The 24,933-nt window shown below is 41.5% G+C and overlaps 1 protein-coding gene across 1 annotated transcript in view; it reads left to right on the top strand.

The window, feature by feature from the left end:
* The first annotated feature begins 9,282 nt into the window (after positions 1-9,282).
* Positions 9,283-24,933, top strand: part of LOC309559466 (cytochrome P450 2G1-like) — a 76,506-nt gene continuing 60,855 nt past the window's right edge. The window contains exon 1 of the mRNA XM_082262738.1: positions 9,283-9,524. Within this exon, the coding sequence (XP_082118864.1) occupies positions 9,345-9,524 (180 nt within the window). The 5' untranslated portion in view covers positions 9,283-9,344. The remainder of the gene's footprint in view (positions 9,525-24,933) is intronic.

The raw sequence follows: 24,933 nt of genomic DNA, 5'->3' as shown, positions 1-24,933 counted from the left end.
GTTTGCTTTCCAAAATGGGGAGATTTAGTGGGCTTTTCCATTGTGTTGGTGCTCCAGGGCCTTCAAAAGTGTAATAGGTAGTTAAGAAATGAAAAGTGTATTTTATGCTCCTAGAACGCCTGGAAGTGCTACTTCAATGTTGGACCTCTGTATGTGGCCTGGCTGTAAAAAAATCTCACACATGTGGTATCGCCATACTCAGGAGGAGTAGCAGAATGTAGTTTGGGGTGTCATTTTTTATATGTACATGCTATGTGTTGGAAATATCTTATAAATGGACAACTTTGTGTAAAAAAAATGCGTTTTCATTTTTTTTCCACATTTTCCAAAAACTTCTGGAAATAAATGACATGTTCAAAAGACTCATTATGCCTCATAGATTATACGTTGGGGTGTTTGCTTTCCAAAATGGGGTCATTTAGTGGGCCTTTCCATTGTCCTGGTGCTCCAGGGCCTTCAAAAGTGTAACAGGTGGTCAACAAGTAAGATGTGTAGTTTATGCTTCTAGAATGCCTGATGGTGCTCCTTGCATGTTGGGCCTCTCTATATGAGTAGACTGTAAAAAAGTCTCACAAGTGTTGTATCGCCATACTCAGGAGGAGTAGCAGAATGTATTTTGGGGTGTCATTTTTGCTATGTACATGCTATGTGTTGGAAATATCTTATATATTAAAAAAGAATAGCGCGCAAATGCAAAAGAAATAACTACCAAATCTGAAGACAATCCATAAATAAAAATGGGGGTTTGGTCCCACCATATGGCCATATCGTGCTCAAGCCCACTACTGCGTCAAAGTACCCCATTATCAGTGGGTCCTACACTCTCCATGAAAAAGAGATGAATCCAGCCTAACCCTTGGAGATAATACTCCTTGCTGGGAAGGATGTGCAAATGCACTACAGGGGACTCCTCCTATATCAACTTGATGGTGGACACTGATTGAGTACAGGTGTATGTGGGGGGGTGGGGAGGGTTGCTCAACCTCGATAGTCTGGTCAGATCGAATACATAATAAACAGGCAAAAAATTTGGGGGAGCATACCCATGTATTTCTAAAGCTGCTGCAGCTATGAACCAAAAGACATGTATATTAAAAAAGAATAGCGCGCAAATGCAAAAGAAATAACTACCAAATCTGAAGACAATCCATAAATAAAAATGGGGGTTTGGTCTTATCTTATAAATGGACAACTTTGTGTAAAAAAAATGCGTTTTCATTTTTTTCCACATTTTCCAAAAACTTCTGGAAAAATATGACATGTTCAAAAGACTCATTATGCCTAATAGATTATACGTTAGGGTGTTTGCTTTCCAAAATGGGGTCATTTAGTGGGCTTTTCCATTGTGTTGGTGCTCCAGGGCCTTCAAAAGTGTAACAGGTGGTCAACAAGTAAGATGTGTAGTTTATGCTCCTAGAATGCCTGATGGTGCTCCTCTATATGAGTAGACTGTAAAAAAGTCTCACACATGTGGTATTGCCATACTCAGGAGGAGTAGCAGAACATGTTTTGGGGTGTAGTTGTAAGTATGCATATGCCATGTGAAAGAAATAACCTGTTGAATATGACAATTTTGTAAAAAAAAAAAAATAATAATAATTTTGCAAAGAATTGTGGGAAAAAATGACAACTTCAAAAAACTCACCATGCCTCTTATTAAATACCTTGGAATGTCTACTTTCCAAAAAGGGGTCATTTGGGGGTCATTTGTACTTTCCTGGCTTGTTAGGGTCTCAAGAAATGAGATAGGCTGTCAGTACATTAGGTGTGATCAATTTTCAATGATTAGCATAATAGCTTGTAGACTCTCTAACTTTCACGCAGACCAAATAATATACACATATTTGGGTTATTTTTACCAAAGATATGTAGAAGTATAAATTTTGGCCAAAATTTATGAAGAAAAATTACTAATTTGCAAAATTTTATAACAGAAACTAAAAAAAAAACGTTTTTTTTTTAAATTTTCGGTCTTTTTTCATTTATAGCGCACAAAATAAAAAGCCCAGTGGTGATTAAATACCATCAAAAGAAAGCTCTATTTCTATGGAAAAAAAAGGACGAAAAATTCCTATCGGTTCAGTGTTGCATGACCAAGCAATTGTCATTCAAACTGTGAGAGCACTGAAAGCTAAAAATTGGTCTGGATGGGAAGGGGGTTTAAGTGCACAGTAGGCAAGTGGTTAAATTTCATCTGCCACGGGAAAACACCTAAAGTGCAGTATGTGGCTCTCAGTAGAGATAACTTACAGGGGGGGACTAGGAGCACAAGATATTAAAAGATATTACAGGGCAGCTGTGATTTCACGTATGATAAAGTGGACAAAAAAAAAAATATGGACTAAAGATGGGTCAAGAGTGAAATCACAATAAGCGGAACACAACTGGATAGGAATATATGGATTCCACCAAAGTATAGGGAAATACACGAAGATACACATGAAATGACGAGAGTTGTATACAAAACTGGGAAATGATCCACAGACAAACTAAATGGGAATACAACTCTCCGTTATTATCACTAGAAGGCATAAAATATTTTGCACCGGGATTTGAGAAACAATATGGTATTTGGGTAAAGAATTTGCAGTTAAAAGATATAACACAAAGCGGGAAGATTAGGCCAAATCATAAACTTAACACTAGAGGAGGGAACATTATATTAAACGAATGGAGATATTTACAATTAAACCATTTTGTAGGATCCTTACCTCAGCCCATTCGATCAGAAAAAGAGCTGAAACTTGTAGAAAAGCTCTGCAATCCATTAACAAAAATAAAACATAGTGTGTCTCAGATATAGAGTACAAGATGTTAATGGAGATGGTGGATATAAGGAAAGCTAATTTATAGTAACATCGGAAAAAGAAATAGAAATACACTTAAAATAGCACAAAGTGAATGAATGCTGTGCTAAGAGCCGTACACCGCACCACTTTAGATGTGAATACTATCAAAATGAATTATAAATGCCTATCGAGATGGTATATAACACCGGTAAAAGCCCATAAATGTCACCCAGAGAAATAGAACATGTGTTGGAGGGGTTATAATGTGCAAGGCACAATGCTACATATCTGGTGGGAATGCCCTAAGATCAGGGAATACTGGTTGAAATTACAACATCTCATCAGAAAAATTACAGGTGTGAATATTACAGATGACCCATGGACATGCCTATTCCATAGAACAGATAGATCTTTAAAGCAGTATAGAAATATGATCGCCCCCAAATCTGTTAAATGCAGCAAAAGGGACAATCCCCAAAAAATGGTTAGAGACAGAAAGCCCTACTGTAAGGGATTGGTGTTGTAGAGTTGAATATATATATAACATGTAAAATATGAGTAGCAGAGATGAAGAACAAGCAGATAGTTTTTCTAATAAATGGAGAAAATGGACATATTTCAAAAAGACTAGTGACTATATAGAAATATGGATGGATCAGGGGGGCGCCTAAAGACTGGAGTCTGGTAAACACATATAGTGACATGGGTGAAGGAGCGCTATATAGGGATAAGAAGGGGGGGTCAGGGTAGTGGGAAGTAGGGAGAATTAAGGTGAGTCTGTAACTTGTGGAGCTTTTTATAACTGTTTGTAAAATTGAATTGAAAATCAATTTAAAAAAAAAATAATTTTCTGTTAGGACTTCCATACAATCCATATTCATTTTGGCATTATAATGACACTATATAAACCCCCAAAAATATGTGCTTAGACCAAAATATAAAAAACAGTCAAAAGCTGCTAGCATAGGTTAGTAGATAATAACCAATACAATATGTTCTAAAAAGCAAAGTGAAGCACTAAAAGATTAAATTGAATAAACATATAAGTGATTAAGCAAAGTCCATGTACGGAGGGATTTCCTCTTCACCCATACATCTATATACACTTATAACGTGGTACACGTCTTTTAGCCATGCCCCTGATGACGTCAAACATATGACGAAACGCATTGGGTGGTACCACGCTTAGCGGTCGCTGGCCTGAAATATCGTATGGCCGAAAATGTGGATTTGCTGCAGCCGAATATCTATTCAAGCACATGTTTTCATCATACATGATATGAGTGCATTTTTTAAGTTTTAAATAAACTGTTACCATTAGATATTACACTATGAGGTGTTTACATTTATATGCCTCCTGATACCGTGAGGGGATATGAAGAACCAAGGGTGACCAAGGTCGCCATTATCTATGTGGATGTGTTTGGGATATATTCCCCAAAAGAGTTTTTTGCCCTTTTCATTCATTTGAAAGCCACCATCCTTCAATAAGCTGCCACCTTTACTGCTTTCTTCTCTGGATGATCTGGGGATCTTTTTCTGCCTGCATGTCCCGCTGTACCTTGTGGAGCATTTTGGGAATATCAATATAATGACACCACCAAATAAAAGCACAATCAAAATTTTGCAGGTATCGGGCACACCTTCTGTCAGCAACATCCAATTGTCGGGTGACAGCTGGGAGGTCACCCTCATCACCTGCATCCCAGAAGCAGTTGCACAGCACCGCGTAGTGATGAGGGGGTCAAGCACGGTCCCTTGAGCCCAGATTCTGCAGAAGCCTACTGTAGAATGCCCACGCCATTTCTCTTGAGCAGGATATCACTGGGATTGGTGAACGGGCACTAGCCCATCTTCTTTGGACCAAAGGGCACTGCATGTAGACACCTTTGGCCTATTCACTTTACTAAGCCCTGTAAGGAGACACTTACAACTATTTGTTGCTACATTGAGGGAATGTTGCATTCACCAAACTTGCCAAGTCACATTGGGCCCCTTTAAAAAGAGCTAGCTAAAGACACAAGACCTCTACCTCAAAGGACTACTTTAAATCCCCCCTCACAAGGGGCAGGAACCTTTGGTGCCTAACTAGGCCTGTAACAACCAGGAACTCTCTCTTTTGGAAAACAGAGTCAAAGACTCAAGAAGTTACTTCTTTGAATTGCATCTAGTGCTTGTGATATTACTAAGCTGTGGCGTCGGGAGGCTAAAGGGAGTAGTCTGACTCGAGCTTGGTCATTTTCCTACTCTTTTCGGGCCTGCAATCATAGACCCTGTATTGGTTGAACTCTGTTGGTTACATACCAAAAGGGATTTCAGTTGGCTATCCATTTAATTGTTCTTAACAAAGAGTAGCAATAACCATATCCCTTTACCTGATGCATTTTCTTTACTGTTGACCTTATTTACTGCGGAGCTTTAAGTAAACAAATCCAACTTGTTTACTGTGAATTATCGTGTGTTTGCATTCAAGTTTTTTACCTACAAAAAATGTCTGAACCCAGAGTGTCAGAGTTGTCGAAAGACTTGCAAGGTCAAAGCAACTATTGGGGTGCAGCATTTTTCAGCGGCCCTCACAGGGGTAGCGCTACATATTCAAGAAAGCGAGAAATAGTAAGGGGTACTAGGTGAGGGGTACTAACACCCTAATCAGTCACAGTGCACCAACCCCATGCCATGGAATAGACTCCCCCCTTAGTGGTCCTGCAAATGGAGTAACCAGATTGATTGCAAAGGTATTATATGGGCAATGCCCTAACAAACAAAAATGATAAATTAAAACTTTTTAGAAACGTAATACTGCGGGTAACCCAGAGTGCTATACAATTTAACACTAATCTAACTATGGAAGTACTGCTTCATTCCAGCATGGTTGTGCTGTATAGTTGTATATAAGGCACACCAAAGAGGGCAGGGAGAGAAAAGCGCAAAACCAATCAACAGAGGTAAGGGCTGTGTACATTTGGAACTGCTGTCACTGTGGAGCCGAAGGCGAAGATGGAAACCAGAGCCTTGGAATAGGAACCACCTAGCGTCACTTGTAAATCCAAGAGCTGGGACAGAAATGCATTTCAAAGCAGCCTTGCCTCTTCTTCAACCTGCCACAACTGGGCTACCTAGTGGCCAAAGCAAGGCTCCCTGGTTGCCCCCCTGTTCACTCCCACTCCAGAGGCTGCCTGTTTATCATGCTGAGCAACATTTTAACAATTGTAAGTGCAACTATTATTTTTTTATGTAGCGCTACCCCCTGAATGACCCCTAGATTTTAGGGTGCCCCTATTCCTGCACAGCCAGGCAACATACATTTCTTAACATCTACAGAGAGTCAGAAAACAGTCCATGGGCTTGTTTTTATTGTTTTATTGAGGGAAAACAACTTGGATGGGGATGAGGGAATGTGGGATGCCCAACTTGACACAGAAGAACAACTTGAGGACAAACTTTATTCTCTATGTACACAAAAATGGATCCTGGACTGCACACCCTCCTGAATAATGCCAGTTTTTAGAGGATCAATTGCAGGGTTCCTCTTTCAGAAGCTGTATGTCCCCTTGGTGGAATATAGCAAAGTTCCAAACTGGAAGGAGCTCAATGTCCCCTTGAAAAAAATTCACAAAGTCCCAACACTCACAGAAAGTACCAGCCCACCTGGCTGCCTTGTGTCCCAGAATAGTGTCCCAGAGCAAGGGATTTAGGTTAGCTGTAACACTGTCCCAATAAAAGCATGCTGGATATTGCCTCCTGCTGTGCAGGTCTTCCCATGCTAGACAGAGTGTCTCCTGGATGAGACTAAAGAGTAGTAAAGGTCCTTCTCTTCAGCTTCCTTTCCTTCCTTCCTCAGCTCCAGCCTGGAGGCAGAGCCCCCCCCCCAGCCCCAGGATCCCCTCCCAGGCCTTATGATCCGCAGCACTCCATCTTCCACCTGACAAGGACAACCCTGCTGGCCAGGCTATTCAATATGTATGGCCTGTCTTACTACCCTGCCAGGCCTCCTGCCTGGGGATTGGTCAAACTCCCATAAATATTTATATCCTTGCCTCTGTACCTCGGCCCACTAGTTTCTAGATGTTTCTATGGAGCTCCAGAACCAGGGGGAGGTGCTAGATGTCTGGTCTTCAACGCCTTCCAGCCCTAGTCTGTAATATAGAGGGTGCTATATTAATACATTTGTTTTTTACAGGCTGCATTATGGATTTTGTGCTTCTCTCTCCCTGCCCTCTTGTGTTTATACAGCCATACAGTACACCCATGTTAGAATGAAGCAGCACTTCTATAGTTAGTTTAGTGTTAAATTGTACAGCACTCTGGGCTACCCGCACTATTAAGTTATTAGAAAGTTTTTATTTGTTATCATTTTTGTTTATTAGGGCATTGTCCATCTAATACCTTTGCAATCAATCTGGTTCCTCCACCTGCAGGACCACTGGGGGTGGGGTCTATTCCATAAGGTTGGTGCGCTGTGACTGATCAGGGTGTTAGTGTGGGTGTTAGTACTCCTCATCTATTTTTACTGTTTTCTTGAAAAAAAAAAAAAAACATCCAAATGCCCATTTTACTTATTTGAAGCCACTTTCATGTGACAGTCCTTCTCTTTTCTGTTTACTTCTAGGGTCCTTCTTCAGGTATTCACATCACTGCATGATGTGAACATCTCCTTTTGGTAGAGGTGACATTTCCATCAGCCAGGTCCTCCCTCCAAGCTTCCAGAGGCAGGCGAAGGCATGGGGGCAGCGAGGTGATTAGTGCCCAAGAAGATATCAACCAGGGAAAATGTTTGACCCCCAGGGAACAAAGCGGAAACTTTGACTTTGATCCGTTTCACTGCAGGAAGATTTAGAAAGAGGTGTTTGCTAAAAAATACTATGAAATAAGGTACTTGATGGAAATCAAACCATTAAAATGTTATTTTTAAATAACTGGGCTTAAATATTCAGTGTGCTGTCTTGGACGGGGTTTGCTGGGGCCATTTCAGATTTCCTTTTGCCCAGCCATAGTGTCAGCCGATTTCTGGCCAATTCCAAGTTTCTAGACCCAATGGTAGATGTTTTGCCTACAGAGTACTCTATTTAGCTTTGGGTAGGTGGGCACATCTGAAAGCATTCCAGTATAATGTTCTACAAAGATTCCACAATGATAGACTGGCTATATAACCAATAATTATCTACATAACATTTATTGCAACATAATAAATAACGCAGTTTGTCAAATGTACTTTTACACATTTAAAGTCAATGTATAAGTAAAGTGTACGTTTAAAGTCAAATCCCAATTATGGCAGAGGACCTTTTTCTGTTATCTGAAAATGAAGCCTCTTTTTTAGGAGCAAACATCTCACATGCCTTCTCCTCTTTGGCAAAAACATTCTTTCAAGTCTATGAAATTAAAAGCAAGATATCTCTTGCATATATGTTATATAAAATGTCTAGACACATCCAAATGAGACAGACTATTTGGGTTTCACAATAGTGCTCACCAATTTTAACTCATAGGGCAAATAATGAAGTCTACATACTATATTTCACACTTTGAGCAACCAACCTATCATGCAATTGAAAAGACAAGAACTCACTGCTCAAGGTGGTGGGATTGCCTGATAACTCACACCGGTGCATGCCCCGGCTCGCCTCCGTGAAAACTTGATAAGGGAAAAGGAACTGGCAGCACTCCAGGTTGAGTCAAAATCCAGATTTATTGACTGGACATCGAAATATGACAATCGTGACAAGGTAGATGCGTTTCACACACTGACTGTGTGCTTAATCATGTAATGATTAAGCACACAGTCAGTGTTTGAAACGCATCTGCCTTGTCACGATTGTCATATTTGGATGTCCAGTCAATAAATCTGGATTTTGACTCAACCTGGAGTGCTGCCAATTCCTTTTCCTTTATCAACCTATCATGCAGACAACATTATTTATGCTGCAATTCATATACTGTTTAATGGGGAAAACTTTACCTTCTGTCACCTGATGACCTCCTGTGTTCTAACATGACTCCACTATAGTGGATAAGTAGATCACGGATGCAAGGCACAGGCTCCTGCAGTCAATTTATCCAGCCACTGGTCTGTACCACGGTGCTAACCTTCAGTTATTAGGCTAGAGGTAGTATCAATGGAGCTCCATTAAGAATTACGAGTCACTCTGCCATGATGGCAGATGGGACTTTTAGACTTTCCATTCACAGACCATTAAGCAGTTATGACTAAGGCTGGGTAAGGTTGATACCAAGGTGTACAGTAATATAAAACTCTTTAGACTTAATGTGAACATAGGAATTAGTGGTGTGTTGTCCTATATGTTTTATTGAAGCTAGATGCAAAAACTGTTTGTACTTTAATGCTCGAATTACCTTTTATCTGAGCAGAAATAAAGGCTGTTGACTGTTCTCTTTATGAACTATTGTCTTGCTGGCTGCTGATAATCATTTTATTTTTTCAGTCACTGACTGAACTATGATACAGTAGAACAGATCTTGGCATATGCCCAGTGCACTCCGTGATAAAAACACTAGAACTTCAAGAACTGAGCCACTGCTGAAGGTGGCTCCGACATGGAAATAACAGTGTTGGCAACCCTGGTCCTCATTTTGCTTATCTCTTTTATGTTTATTTATTCAACATGGGATAAAATGTATAGGAAGCGCAATTTGCCCCCCGGACCAACCCCCCTGCCAGTGATTGGGAACTTGCTGCATATAAAGAGAGGAGAAATGGTGAAGTCCTTGAATCAGGTGAGTTTTCATTATATTGTAGAAATGTTGGATTAGTACTTAAGTGAAGGGAATGAAATAAACATATGCAAACCTATGTTAGGTAGAGAACTTTAAGATTTCAGACACACTCATGCATCATTACCCTTTCATAAACTTTATTGTAGAACCAATGAAACTCAGATTTATTCCATGCTTATGAACTAAATGATTGCTTTATTGATATATTAGATCAAAGGGGGAGGGGGGGGGGTTATTTTCCTTGCACAAGATTGGGCATTCTTTGCAAAGTGAAATTTCACCTGATTCACTAAGCCCTGGGGAAAATGCCCATGCAAAGTGTAACTTACCTTGCAAAGTGAAAAGCCTATGTGCCTTTAGTAAATTAAACCCAAAATGTAAAAGCATAAAACACGTACGAGTTTCATCTGTTCTATAATAACATTTGAGAAAGATTAAAGTGTTTGTAAAGTCACATTGCGGATTATGGATTATGCAGTTATTAAAAAAAAAAAAAACCCTGCAAGACAAAGGCATAAGGAGCTAGTATGCATCGCATACTAGCTACTAGTTCATTATGAAATACTTACCTTAAAACGAAGCCCCGACATGGACCCCTGGACACCGCTGTGGGAAGCTGACATGCTCCCTCGGCGTCTCCGGAGCTGTGAGTGGCCGGAGCCGCGATGACGTCACTCCCACGCACGCGCGCAGGATTAATTTTCCGGCAAGTGCCCGGCATGGAACTCTGAAGGTCCGCCGGACCTTCAGAGCGCATGCCCCGCTAGCGTCAGCGGCTGCATGCAGGGCAAATTTCTCCTAAACCGTACAGGTTAAGGAGATATTAATTGTACCTACATTGTACCTTATTATAGGCTTACATATAGGTAAAAGTCACAAAAATTAGTATACTTCCGTTTTAACTTAAATATCTTTTCTCACACCGCAGCTGTGTGGTCATGTGATCCCCCTCCTCTCTCCTTCCCCGATCTATGGAGAGCAGCGGGAGGGGCTGATGTCCGTCAGCAAGCAGAGGGAAGTCACATGACCGCACTGTGGCGATCATTGTGTGTCATTTAAAAAAAAAAACAAACATACTAAATGCATAATCCAGAGGAGATACACGTATTTTTGCTGCATTTTGCAGTGGAATAGTGGCGGGAGGAGCAGGAAGGAGATCGCCTCTGGTCAGCACACACAGGGGGACACAGGAACAGGCAGGATCAACCAGGTATATTACAACATAGAAAGGGACACATTAGATGGCACAAGCACTGTGCTATAGATCATGCCTTAAAGAAACAGGATCCTTTTTTTTTTTAGGGTTTAGGGTTACAACTACTTTAATGACAGTTAGTGACTGAACACTTTATTTTATTACACTTATTAGGGGGATTGCTTGGAGAGGCTTTTCTGATATGCAAGAGAGATGTTTAGGGGGAATCAGGTTTGCATCTCTATGCAATAATAACTTTCTGTAATGGTATTACAGAAATGTATTTCTTCTAATTAATTGCCTCAAGCTATATGTGCATTAAAGTGATATTAAAGGCTGTTGTTTTGTTTTATTTAGCTTTTTATTCTTTTAATAATACATATGTTATACTTACCTGCTCTGTAAAAAAGTTTTGCACACAGCAGCCCGATCCTCCTCTTCTTGGGTTCCCCCTTTGGCGCTCCTGGCCCCTCCAACTTGCCGAGCCCCCCATAGCAAGCCACTTACTATAGGGACACTCGTGCGCGTTTGCTCCTGAGCCGCCTCTGTGTGACCGTAAGACACACAGAGCGAAACTTGGCCACGCCCCCCTCATCACTGGCTGTGATTGACAGCAGCAGGAGCCAATGGCTCCTTCTTCTGTTTCTAAGCCAATAGACAGAGACCCGGAGTGCCACTGCTCTCGCGCACATCACTGGATCTAAATGGGGCTCAGATAAGTATTAGGGGGTTTGGGGGAATGCTGCACACAGTAGGTTTTTTTACCTTCATGCATAGAGTACATGAAGGTAAAAAAACATTCAGTCTTTACAAACACTTTAAGCACATTTTCTTCCATAGGTTAATTAGCTATCTGTGGAGCAAATACACTGAAAAAGATTCCATATTAGACTTCCAACCCTTTTTAACAAAAAGCATTCCTCCACATATTACTGGGGAGACAATAGTAAAATTAAATCAGGTTGGTTACAAAGCAATAATATCACAAGATATTGTACTTTGAATATATATTGCATTGTAATATATATTAAAATTCTACAAAGGAATATATTATACACTATAGATTATGGACCCATAATTTGGCTTTATCTTCAGCTTTGAGTCCGTCTAATCTATGTATCTTGTCATGATCATAAACCTTTTTTAAAGTGTAACTAAATGCTCTTAACCATCAATAATGTTTTTTTTTTTTTTTGTTTTTTTTTACTCCTTATGCTCCTTGCATTAGTAAATAGACAGGAAGGTATATTATATTGGTTTGTTTTAATTGTATTTTTTTTTTTTTACTTCAGTTGCTTCCTGATTTTTGGTAGGCCAAAGTGATATCACAGACACCATCATGGGTCTTTTTTATTTCATGTGGAGGAGGGGTTTTCTCAGCTAAGCACACCCTCCTGCCTGCATGCCTGAGCTAAGGGCAGATTGATTCCAGGAAGTAAATGTTACATGGAACATCTTCCCTTACTCAAGATGGCCATGGCTAGGAAAACCGGGGAGGGTGGGGTTTCAAAGTAACCCCTCAACAAAATAAAGCATGGATACATTGATGGATGGATGAGATTTCTTTGAACATTACAAAAAGTGTTTTCTGTTTATGGTGCTCAGATACTGTTTAGTTCTACTTTAAAGTGGTACTGAAATAATAAAAAATCTCCCCACACTTTCCTCCCTTGCCTCCCTCAATATGGACCAGTAAATAAATGGCAGATCTTGGAGCAAACCATGGCAGTCTTGCTAGTTCTGTCTGGCCAAGGCCTACAGTGAGGGAAAAAGTATTTGATCCTCTGCTGATTTTGTACGTTTGCCCACTGAAGAAATGATCAGTCTAAAATTTTAATGGTAGGTTTATTTTAACAGTGAAAGAACAACGAACAAATCCAGAAAAACGCATTTTAAAAAAGTTAAAAAAATTGATTTGCATTTTAACCACTTGCCGACCGCTCACAGTAATATTACTGCGGCAGTGGAGCACCCCTGGTTCCAGCGACGTAGAACTACGTCGCTGGACTCCTAGTGGTCGGGCCAAAAGGAGGAGAGGCGGCGATCCTCACCTCTCTTCCCCGATTGTCAGGGAAAGTGTAGAAGATCCACCAACTTGTGTAAACAAAGCAGGCGGATCTTCTCTGTGACAGACAGGGAAAGATCACAGGATTTAGCATAGCTGAACCTGCGATCTGTGTCTGTGTCACAGAACCCCTCCCCCCCCACACATCAGTAAGCATGAGGCGTACATTTAACCCCTTGATCACCAACAGTGTTAACCCCTTCCCTGCCAGTGTCATTATTACAGTAACAGTGCAGAAGATTGACACAATTCGTAAGGAAATTGTTGCTGTTCAGATACCTTCCTCCATGCCTTATGCTTCACGCCCACAAGTGCGATCATTACTTCCCTCATTCAACCCCGCCACTACAGCCGAGGTTGCTAAACTACTTGCTAACGTCCACTTAACAACCTGCCCTCTGGATCCTGTTCCCTCGCAAATGCTACGTTCACCTTCTGGCCCTATTCTACACTCTCTAACCCACATCTTCAATCTCTCCCTCTCTTCTGGCATCTTCCCCAACTCTCTAAAACATGCACTAGTCAGCCCCATACTTAAAAAGCCCTCACTGGACCCAACCGATCTGAACAACCTACGCCCTATTTCCTTGCTCCCCTTTTCATCCAAACTCCTCGAACGTCTAGTCTACAACCGACTGTGCGACCACCTTGCCGAGAATAGCCTCCTTGATCCTCTTCAGTCTGGATTTCGGCCTCAACACTCCACTGAAACTGCACTCCTAAAGCTGACAAACGATCTGCTAACGGCCAAAACCAATGGACACTATTCTGTACTCCTACTTCTGGACCTTTCTGCTGCCTTTGATACGGTTGACCATCCCCTCCTCCTCAAAAAACTCCATGCCTTTGGTCTCCGTGACTGTACTCTTCACTGGTTATCTTCTTACTTATCCAACCGCACCTTTAGCGTTTCTTACAATTCTACTTCCTCCTCTCCTCTTCCCTTCTCTGTTGGAGTCCCCCAAGGCTCTGTTCTTGGACCCCTCCTATTTTCAATCTACACCTCCTCTCTAGGTCAGTTGATAGCCTCCCACGGCTTCCAATACCACCTCTACGCTGACGATACCCAAATCTACCTATCCACTCCTCAGCTCTCTCCCTCAGTCTCCTCACGCATCACTAATTTACTATCAGATATATCAGTCTGGATGTCTCACCACTTCCTCAAACTAAATCCATCCAAAACCGAACTTATAATTTTTCCTCCACCGCGTGCCCCTTCCCCTGATTTCTCCGTCAATATCAATGGCATTACCATCAGCCCATCCCCACATGCCAAGGTCTTAGGTGTTGTCCTGGACTCTGAACTCTCCTTCAAACCCCACATCCAATCGCTGTCCAAATCTTGCCGCCTCAGCCTCCGCAACATCTCCAAAATACGCCCCTTTCTAACCAAAGACACAACAAAACTCCTAGTTCACTCCCTGGTCATCTCGCGCCTCGACTACTGCAATTCCCTTCTCATTGGCTTACCTCTACACAGGCTATCCCCCCTTCAATCCATCATGAATGCTGCCGCCAGACTCGTCCACCTCACCAATCGCTCAGTGTCCGCCGCTCCTCTCTGTCAAGCCCTCCACTGGCTTCCGCTCACCCAACGAATTAAATTCAAAATACTTACAACATCTTACAAAGCAATCCACAGCCTAGCCCCCAGCTACATCACCAGCCTCATCTCAAAATACCAACCTAATCGCTCTCTTCGTTCTTCTCAAAACCTCCTGCTCTCTAGCTCACTCATCACCTCCTCCCATGCTCGCCTCCAGGACTTTTCCAGAGCCTCTCCAATCCTATGGAACTCCTTACCCTTATCTGTCCGATTATCCCCCACTCTATTAGCTTTTAGGCGATCTCTGAAAACCCTCCTCTTCAGAGAAGCCTATCCTACCAACCCTTAACAAATGTACCTCCTTTTCTCCATCAACCCATCCCCCACAGTTATTGCCTTTTGTTTCACTTGACCCTCCCTTCTAGATTGTAAGCTCTAACGAGCAGGGCCCTCTAGTTCCTCCTGTTTTGAACTGTATTGTAACTGTATTGTCTTCCTTCACATTGTAAAGCGCTGCGCAAACTGTTGGCGCTATATAAATCCTGTATAATAATAATAATAATAATATTTATAGCACTAATTACTGTAGTAATGTCACTGGTCCCTCCAAAAGTATCAAAAATGTCAGTCAGGGGTCTGATCTGTCCGTCGCAATGTCGCAGTCCCGCAAAAAATTGCAGATTACTAGAAAAAAAACAAAAGAAAACAATAAAAATGACATAAATCTTTCCCATAGTTAGTAAACGCGATAACTTTTGCGCAAACCAATTAAAATATGCTTATTGCATTTTTTTTTACCAAAATATGTAGTAGAAAACAAAATGTTAAAAAAAAATAGATTTTTACATTTTTTTTTGGGGGGGGGGGGGGGAATGTTATATATCAGAATGTGAAAAATATATATATATTTTTTTTTAATTGTCGCTCTTTTTTTCAAAAATTAAAAATCGCACAGGTGATGGTGATCAATAACCACCAAAAGAAAGCTCTATTTGTGGGAAAAAAAGGACATGAATTTTGTTTGGTTACATCATCGCACGACTACGCAATTGTCCGTTAAAATAATGCAGTGCCAAATCGCAACATAAGGCCTGGTCAGGAAGGGGGTAAAATCTTCCGGTCTTAAAGTGGAAAAAAATACACTCATTGACAATTTTTTGGTCAAAGAAGTGTAGCTAAATACATTTTGGCCTAAATATATGACAAAAATTGAATATATTTGATATTTTTTAACAGTCAAAGTAGAAAATGTAAATTTTTCGCAAAATTTTCGCTCTTTTTTTATTAATATCGCAAAAAAATAAAAAGCGCAGAGGTGATCAAATACCACCAAAAGAAAGCTCTGTTTGTGGGGAAAAAAAGGACATAAATGTTGTTTGGGTACAGCTTTGCATGACTGCGCAATTGTCAGTAAAATTCGCACAGTGCCAAGTTGAAAAAAGTGGCCTGGTCATTGAGCAGCAAAATCGTTTCTTGTAGTTGGCCTTTAGGTTTGCACACAATAAGGTTTTGAGGCTGACGTTTGGTAACTCGAACCTTCAGCTCCCTCCACATGTTTTCTATGGGATTAAGGTCTGGAGACTGGCTAGGCCACTCCAGGACCTTAATGTGCTTCTTCTCGAGCCACTTATTTGTTGCCTTGGCCATGTGTTTTGGGTCATTTTCATGCTGGAAGCCCCATTCACGACACATTTTCAATGCTCTGTCTGAGGGAAGGAGGTTCTCACCAAAGATTTGACAGTACATGGCCCTGTCCATTGTCCCTTTGATGCAGTGAAGTTGTCCTGTCCCCTTAGCAGAAAAAACACCCCCAAAGCATAATGTTTCCACATCCATGTATGACGGTGGGGATGGTGTTCTTGGGGTCAAAGGCAGCATTTCTCCTCCTCCAAACACGGCAAGTTGAGTTGATGCCAAAAAGCTTGATGTGGGTCTTATCTGACCACAACACTTTCACCCAGTTCTCTTCTGAATCATTTAGATGTTCATTAGCAAGCTTCAAATAAGCCTGTACATGTGCTTTCTTGAGCAGGGGGATCTTCGGGCCGCTGCAGGGTTTCAGTCCTTCATGGTGTAGTGGGTTACCATTTGTTTTCTTGTTGACTATGGTCCCAGCTGCTTTGAGATCATTGACAAGATTCTCCTGTGTAGTTCTGGACTGATTCCTCACCGTTCTCATGATCATTGAAACTCCACAAGGTGAGATCTTGCATGGAGCCCCAGACCAAGGGAGATTGACAGTTTTTTTGTGTTTCTTCCATTTGTGTTTCTTCCAAGCTGACTGCCTTGTGTAGGTCTACAATCTTGTCCCTGACATCCTTGAATAGCTCTTTGGTCTTAGCCATGGTGGAGAGACTGGAATCTGATTGATTGATTTCTTCTGTGGACAGGTGTCTTTTATACAGGTAACAAGCTGAGATAAAGGGGAAAACCCTTTATCAGAGTGCTCCTAATCTCAGCTCATTACCTGTATAGAAGACAGCTGGGAGCCAGAAATCTTGCTGATTGATGACGGATTAAATACTTATTTAACTCATTAAAATTCAATACAATTTATAACTTTTTTGAAATGTGTTTTTCTGGATATTTATGTTGTAATTCTGTCTCTCGCTGTTAAAATAAGCCTACAATTAAAATTATAGACTGATCATTTCTTTGTCAGTGGTCAAACGTACAAAATCAGCAGGGGATCAAATACTTTTTTCCCTCACCGAACATATATAGTATACTGTCATTGAAGGTTGTCTGGTGGATCTCGTGACGTCACATACAGTAGGTGAATAGATACAGTACGCAACTCACAGTGACTGCATTGTATTTCTTCTGGCACTGAATTTATAATGGTGGATTACATAAGAAATGTAGAACAATAGCATTCTTCAGCTGATAAAATCATTATGATGTATAAGTCATACATTGGCATATGACAATCTTTATGATACATTCATAGGCGTGCGCAGGGAGTGTGCCAGGTGTGCCTGGGCACACCCTAATCAACCCTCATGCGGCGAAGATTCCTAATGCTTTCTGAGCCCATGTCATTTACCGGTCACTTCTTTTTCTGAATGAGCACAGTAAGTGATTGGTACAGATCACTCACTGTGTTCATTCATAATTTATAATTAAAAAAAAAAACAAAAGTTTATAAATCTATCCCCTAGTTTGTAGACACTATAACGTGTGCAAATCAATCAATAGAGGCTTATTGGGATTTTTTTTTTTACCAAAAACATGTAGCTGGAGCTGAATACATAGTGGCCTAAAGTGATAAAGAAATTTGATTTTTTTTTTTTTTTTTAAAGTGTAAAACGCTTTCTGGGTTTTATAGCAGATAGTAAAAAATATATTGTTTTTTTCAAAATTGCCTTTTTTTTTTTTATATAGATAATAGTGTAGCGCAGTCCAGTATCAGAATAAATTATGACAAATTAAAGTACATCCTTAAAAAGCCACAAACATCATTTAAAAACCATATGGTAGTAAACAAGTTCATAAGGTGAAGATATAGATGGTAAGAAGACACACAGTCCACTGGTGATCCGGTGAAATAAATAATAAGTGTGACTTGAGTGCTCATAAAATCCCATCACCCGGCATTCTCTGCCTCTCACCTTCAGAACTTGACCCCACAGGGTCTAAAAGCATGAATCAATCTCCATGATGATCAGCCAAAACGATATCAATAGGACCAGACAAATGCCTCCAGCATAACGATATCACAAAGCCACAGAGGATACTCTTTCCCAAAAAGCTCCAAAACATATGGATAAAAGAGGAAACAATCTAGTGCTCTCTGTTGCAGTAATAACATTTTATTGCTCAAAAAATGATGTTGCACTTACATTGTGTCCCAGTTCAATGGGCATATAGATGGCAGAGCATGCAGCGTGCTGTGAGGTGTCTGGCTTCCGTGTTGTATGGCCGACGGACCGAGCGTCTGGTGGGCGTAGACTTCTTCAGCGGGGAACTGCTCATTTTTTTCCTGCTTTGGATCTATCATGTAGATCATGTAGTGCATGTTCCTTCCTAGTTGGATGTGCTTTGATTGGATTGTTTAGGTAAGCCTCCACAAAAGTTTTGGTAAGTCCAAAGGAGAATGTACAAAGATTGTGCAATCAGTTTGCAATGTGCATGAGCAGATTCAGTAAAGCTATTTTTTTTTTTTTTAGCACTCCTTGGCAGGGCCGCTGATAGGGGGGATCACCAGCCCTCTTGTAGGGGGCCCGAGCACACAGGGGGGGCCCACACAGAGAGGGGGATTAGTGATGGACAACAATTACAGAAATCTTCCTCCAGCACCTGAATCTGATCTGTCCCTCTCCCTGCTATCAGCTTTTATCTGTTGAGAAAGAGACAGTTGTCCCTCACTAATCCCCCTCCCTGTGTGGGCCCCGCTCCCAGCACTTATCTCTGCTCAGGAGTTTATTTGTAAATTGTAACTTTGTTTCTCTCTCTCTGTCTCTATGATCACTGAGCTCCAACCGCCCAGCCTGTATATTTTTCTCATCTCATCTTTAGTGTTGAGCGAACACGGACTGTATTATTCGTGTTCGTACCGAATAATTGGATTTTTTGTACCCGAACACGGACACGGACACTTTACTGTATGTTCGGGTAAAAATCCGTGTTCGGTCGTTTTATTTCCGGGTTTTGTATGCTTTGGCGCTCTTTTCATGGCGGGCTTTCAACAGCCAATCAACAATCGTTTAACTGGTGTGCCTTAAGCCATCCCAGCCATGCCTGCAAATGTCTCAGTAGCTGTGATTGGCCGTCTGAAGGATGTGACCAAGTCTTTATAAGTTCCAGGCAGCCGCAGCGTCTTCATTCTGCTGCTTAGATCAGGGACAGAGCACACATCAACGTGCTGGCTGCTGATTAGGGAAAGACAGGCAGGAAAAAAACATTTGTGTCCAGATAGAATTGAGGGACAGGTCGGAGTGTTTAGGCAGGGCGAGTTGTAGGCATTTTAGGGATAGAGTCTGCTGAATTATAGGGTCAGTGTCTTCTACAAAGTACAATCGATATTGCTGTGTGGGGGGTGGGGTGACTCTGCACTCAATCCTGATCTACGATCTCTTCTCAATCCTGTTAGGGAGAGGCTGCTGCTGAATTTTAGGGAAACTGTGTTCTACAAACTACAATCGATATTGCTGTGTGGTGTGGGATAGGAGATAGGCAGGTGTCAGTGATCCACATCCATTTTTCTGTGTGTGAGCTGCAGTGAACACAATCTTTTTGGGGTGCAGTGAACACAATCTTTTTGGGGTGCAGTGAACAACGTCCTTTTTTTGGGGTGCAGTGAACAAAATCTTTTTGGGGTGCAGTGAACAAAATCCTTTTTGGGGTGCAGTGAACAACATCCTTTTTGGGGTGCAGTGAACACAATCTTTTGGGGTGCAGTGAACAAAATCCTTTGTGGGGTGCAGTGAACACAATCTTTGTGGGGTGCAGTGAACACAATCTTTTTGGGGTGCAGTGAACAACATCCTTTTTGGGGTGCAGTGAACAAAATCCTTTTTGGGGTGCAGTGAACACAATCTTTTTGGGGTGCAGTGAACACAATCTTTGTGGGGTGCAGTGAACAAAATCCTTTTTGGGGTGCAGTGAACAACATCCTTTTTGGGGTGCAGTGAACAAAATCCTTTTAGGGTGCAGTGAACACAATCTTTGTGGGGTACAGTGAACAGAATCTTTGTGGGGTGCAGTGAACACAATCTTTGGGGGGTACAGTGAACACAATCTTTTTGGGGTGCAGTGAACAAAATCCTTTGTGGGGTGCAGTGAACACAATCTTTGTGGGGTGCAGTGAACACAATCTTTTTGGGGTGCAGTGAACAAAATCCTTTGTGGGGTGCAGTGAACACAATCTTTGTGGGGTGCAGTGAACAAAATCCTTTTTGGGGTGCAGTGAACACAATCTTTGTGGGGTGCAGTGAACACAATCTTTTTGGGGTGGAGTGAACAAAATCCTTTTTGGGGTGCAGTGAACAACATCCTTTTTGGGGTGCAGTGAACAAAATCCTTTTTGGGGTGCAGTGAACACAATCTTTTTGGGGTGCAGTGAACAAAATCCTTTGTGGGGTGCAGTGAACACAATCTTTGTGGGGTGCAGTGAACACAATCTTTTTGGGGTGCAGTGAACAAAATCCTTTTTGGGGTGCAGTGAACAACATCCTTTTTAGGGTGCAGTGAAAAACATCCTTTTTGGGTTGCAGTGAACACAATCTTTTTGGGGTGCAGTGAGCAAAATCCTTTGTGAGGTGCAGTGAACACAATCTTTGTGGGGTACAGGGAACAGAATCTTTGTGGGGTGCAGTGAACACAATCTTTGGGGGGTACAGTGAACACAATCTTTTTGGGGTGCAGTGAACAAAATCCTTTTAGGGTGCAGTGAACACAGTCTTTGTGGGGTGCAGTGAACAAAATCCTTTTTGAGGTGCAGTGAACACAATCTTTGTGGGGTACAGTGAACACAATCTTTGTGGGGTACAGTGAACACAATCTCATACTTCTGAACATTTGAGGGTGCTGCCTGTTCCATACTCCTCCTCCTACTGCTCAACCATCCTTTTAGGGGTACAAACAATAGTAATTGGGGCCTAGTGTGGTGGTGTACGTGTGAGATACATACACTTTCTTTTTGATCATATTTTCTATTCCGCTATTCAATTAAAACCTTTGGGGATCAATTAAATTGCGTGATAGTCTGTGTCGGTACGTGTGAGATCCACCTTTCCAAGTTTTTGGGGTTCATCTCATACTTCTGAAGATTTGAGGGTGCTGCCTGTTCCATACTCCTCCTCCTACTGCTCAACCATCCTTTTAGGGGTACAAACAATAGTAATTGGGGCCTAGTGTGGTGGTGTACGTGTGAGATACATACACTTTTTTTTTGATCATATTTTCTATTCCGCTATTCAATTAAAACCTTTGGGGATCAATTAAATTGCGTGATAGTCTGTGTCGGTACGTGTGAGATCCACCTTTCCAAGTTTTTGGGGTTCATCTCATACTTCTGAAGATTTGAGGGTGCTGCCTGTTCCATACTCCTCCTCCTACTCCTCAACCATCCTTTTAGGGGTACAAACAATAGTAATTGGGGCCTAGTGTGGTGGTGTACGTGTGAGATACATACACTTTCTTTTTGATCATATTTTCTATTCCGCTATTCAATTAAATCCTTTGGGGATCAATTAAATTGCGTGATAGTCTGTGTCGGTACGTGTGAGATCCACCTTTCCAAGTTTTTGGGGCTCATCTCATACTTCTGAAGATTTGAGGGTGCTGCCTGTTCCATACTCCTCCTCCTACTGCTCAACCATCCTTTTAGGGGTACAAACAATAGTAATTGGGGCCTAGTGTGGTGGTGTACGTGTGAGATACATACACTTTCTTTTTGATCATATTTTCTATTCCGCTATTCAATTAAAACCTTTGGGGATCAATTAAATTGCGTGATAGTCTGTGTCGGTACGTGTGAGATCCACCTTTCCAAGTTTTTGGGGTTCATCTCATACTTCTGAAGATTTGAGGGTGCTGCCTGTTCCATACTCCTCCTCCTACTCCTCAACCATCCTTTTAGGGGTACAAACAATAGTAATTGGGGCCTAGTGTGGTGGTGTACGTGTGAGATACATACACTTTCTTTTTGATCATATTTTCTATTCCGCTATTCAATTAAAACCTTTGGGGATCAATTAAATTGCGTGATAGTCTGTGTCGGTACGTGTGAGATCCACCTTTCCAAGTTTTTGGGGTTCATCTCATACTTCTGAAGATTTGAGGGTGCTGCCTGTTCCATACTCCTCCTCCTACTGCTCAACCATCCTTTTAGGGGTACAAACAATAGTAATTGGGGCCTAGTGTGGTGTTGTACGTGTGAGATACATACACTTTCTTTTTGATCATATTTTCTATTCCGCTATTCAATTAAAACCTTTGGGGATCAATTAAATTGCGTGATAGTCTGTGTCGGTACGTGTGAGATCCACCTTTCCAAGTTTTTGGGGTTCATCTCATACTTCTGAAGATTTGAGGGTGCTGCCTGTTCCATACTCCTCCTCCTACTCCTCAACCATCCTTTTAGGGGTACAAACAATAGTAATTGGGGCCTAGTGTGGTGGTGTACGTGTGAGATACATACACTTTCTTTTTGATCATATTTTCTATTCCGCTATTCAATTAAAACCTTTGGGGATCAATTAAATTGCGTGATAGTCTGTGTCGGTACGTGTGAGATCCACCTTTCCAAGTTTTTGGGGTTCATCTCATTATTCTGAAAAATTGAGGGTGCTGCCTGTTCCATTCTCCTCCTCCTACTGCTCAACCATCCTTTTAGGGGTACAAACAATAGTAATTGGGGCCTAGTGTGGTGGTGTACGTGTGAGATACATACACTTTCTTTTTGATCATATTTTCTATTCCGCTATTCAATTAAAACCTTTGGGGATCAATTAAATTGCGTGATAGTCTGTGTCGGTATGTGTGAGATCCACCTTTCCAAGTTTTTGGGGTTCATCTCATACTTCTGAAGATTTGAGGGTGCTGCCTGTTCCATACTCCTCCTCCTACTCCTCAACCATCCTTTTAGGGGTACAAACAATAGTAATTGGGGCCTAGTGTGGTGGTGTACGTGTGAGATACATACACTTTCTTTTTGATCATATTTTCTATTCCGCTATTCAATTAAAACCTTTGGGGATCAATTAAATTGCGTGATAGTCTGTGTCGGTACGTGTGAGATCCACCTTTCCAAGTTTTTGGGGTTCATCTCATACTTCTGAAGATTTGAGGGTGCTGCCTGTTCCATACTCCTCCTCCTACTGCTCAACCATCCTTTTAGGGGTACAAACAATAGTAATTGGGGCCTGGTGTGGTGGTGTACGTGTGAGATACATACATTTTCTTTTTGATCATATTTTCTATTCCGCTATTCAATTAAAACCTTTGGGGATCAATTAAATTGCGTGATAGTCTGTGTCGGTACGTGTGAGATCCACCTTTCCAAGTTTTTGGGGTTCATCTCATACTTCTGAAGATTTGAGGGTGCTGCCTGTTCCATACTCCTCCTCCTACTGCTCAACCATCCTTTTAGGGGTACAAACAATAGTAATTGGGGCCTAGTGTGGTGGTGTACGTGTGAGATACATACACTTTCTTTTTGATCATATTTTCTATTCCGTTATTCAATTAAAACCTTTGGGGATCAATTAAATTGTGTGATAGTCTGTGTCGGTACGTGTGAGATCCACCTTTCCAAGTTTTTGGGGTTCATCTCATACTTCTGAAGATTTGAGGGTGCTGCCTGTTCCATACTCCTCCTCCTACTGCTCAACCATCCTTTTAGGGGTACAAACAATAGTAATTGGGGCCTAGTGTGGTGGTGTACGTGTGAGATACATACACTTTCTTTTTGATCATATTTTCTATTCCGCTATTCAATTAAAACCTTTGGGGATCAATTAAATTGCGTGATAGTCTGTGTCGGTACGTGTGAGATCCACCTTTCCAAGTTTTTGGGGTTCATCTCATTATTCTGAAGATTTGAGGGTGCTGCCTGTTCCATTCTCCTCCTCCTACTGCTCAACCATCCTTTTAGGGGTACAAACAATAGTAATTGGGGCCTAGTGTGGTGGTGTACGTGTGAGATACATACACTTTCTTTTTGATCATATTTTCTATTCCGCTATTCAATTAAAACCTTTGGGGATCAATTAAATTGCGTGATAGTCTGTGTCGGTATGTGTGAGATCCACCTTTCCAAGTTTTTGGGGTTCATCTCATACTTCTGAAGATTTGAGGGTGCTGCCTGTTCCATACTCCTCCTCCTACTGCTCAACCATCCTTTTAGGGGTACAAACAATAGTAATTGGGGCCTAGTGTGGTGGTGTACGTGTGAGATACATACACTTTCTTTTTGATCATATTTTCTATTCCGCTATTCAATTAAAACCTTTGGGATTCAATTAAATTGCGTGATAGTCTGTGTCGGTACGTGTGAGATCCACCTTTCCAAGTTTTTGGGGTTCATCTCATACTTCTGAAGATTTGAGGGTGCTGCCTGTTCCATACTCCTCCTCCTACTGCTCAACCATCCTTTTAGGGGTACAAACAATAGTAATTGGGGCCTGGTGTGGTGGTGTACGTGTGAGATACATACATTTTCTTTTTGATCATATTTTCTATTCCGCTATTCAATTAAAACCTTTGGGGATCAATTAAATTGCGTGATAGTCTGTGTCGGTACGTGTGAGATCCACCTTTCCAAGTTTTTGGGGTTCATCTCATACTTCTGAAGATTTGAGGGTGCTGCCTGTTCCATACTCCTCCTCCTACTGCTCAACCATCCTTTTAGGGGTACAAACAATAGTAATTGGGGCCTAGTGTGGTGGTGTACGTGTGAGATACATACACTTTCTTTTTGATCATATTTTCTATTCCGTTATTCAATTAAAACCTTTGGGGATCAATTAAATTGTGTGATAGTCTGTGTCGGTACGTGTGAGATCCACCTTTCCAAGTTTTTGGGGTTCATCTCATACTTCTGAAGATTTGAGGGTGCTGCCTGTTCCATACTCCTCCTCCTACTGCTCAACCATCC

This window comes from Pelophylax lessonae, assembly GCF_965119305.1.
Source record: "Pelophylax lessonae genome assembly, chromosome: 7".
NCBI lineage: Eukaryota > Metazoa > Chordata > Amphibia > Anura > Ranidae > Pelophylax > Pelophylax lessonae.
The sequence above is the reverse complement of the archived record's forward strand: the minus strand, read 5'-3'. Positions and strand labels throughout refer to the sequence as shown.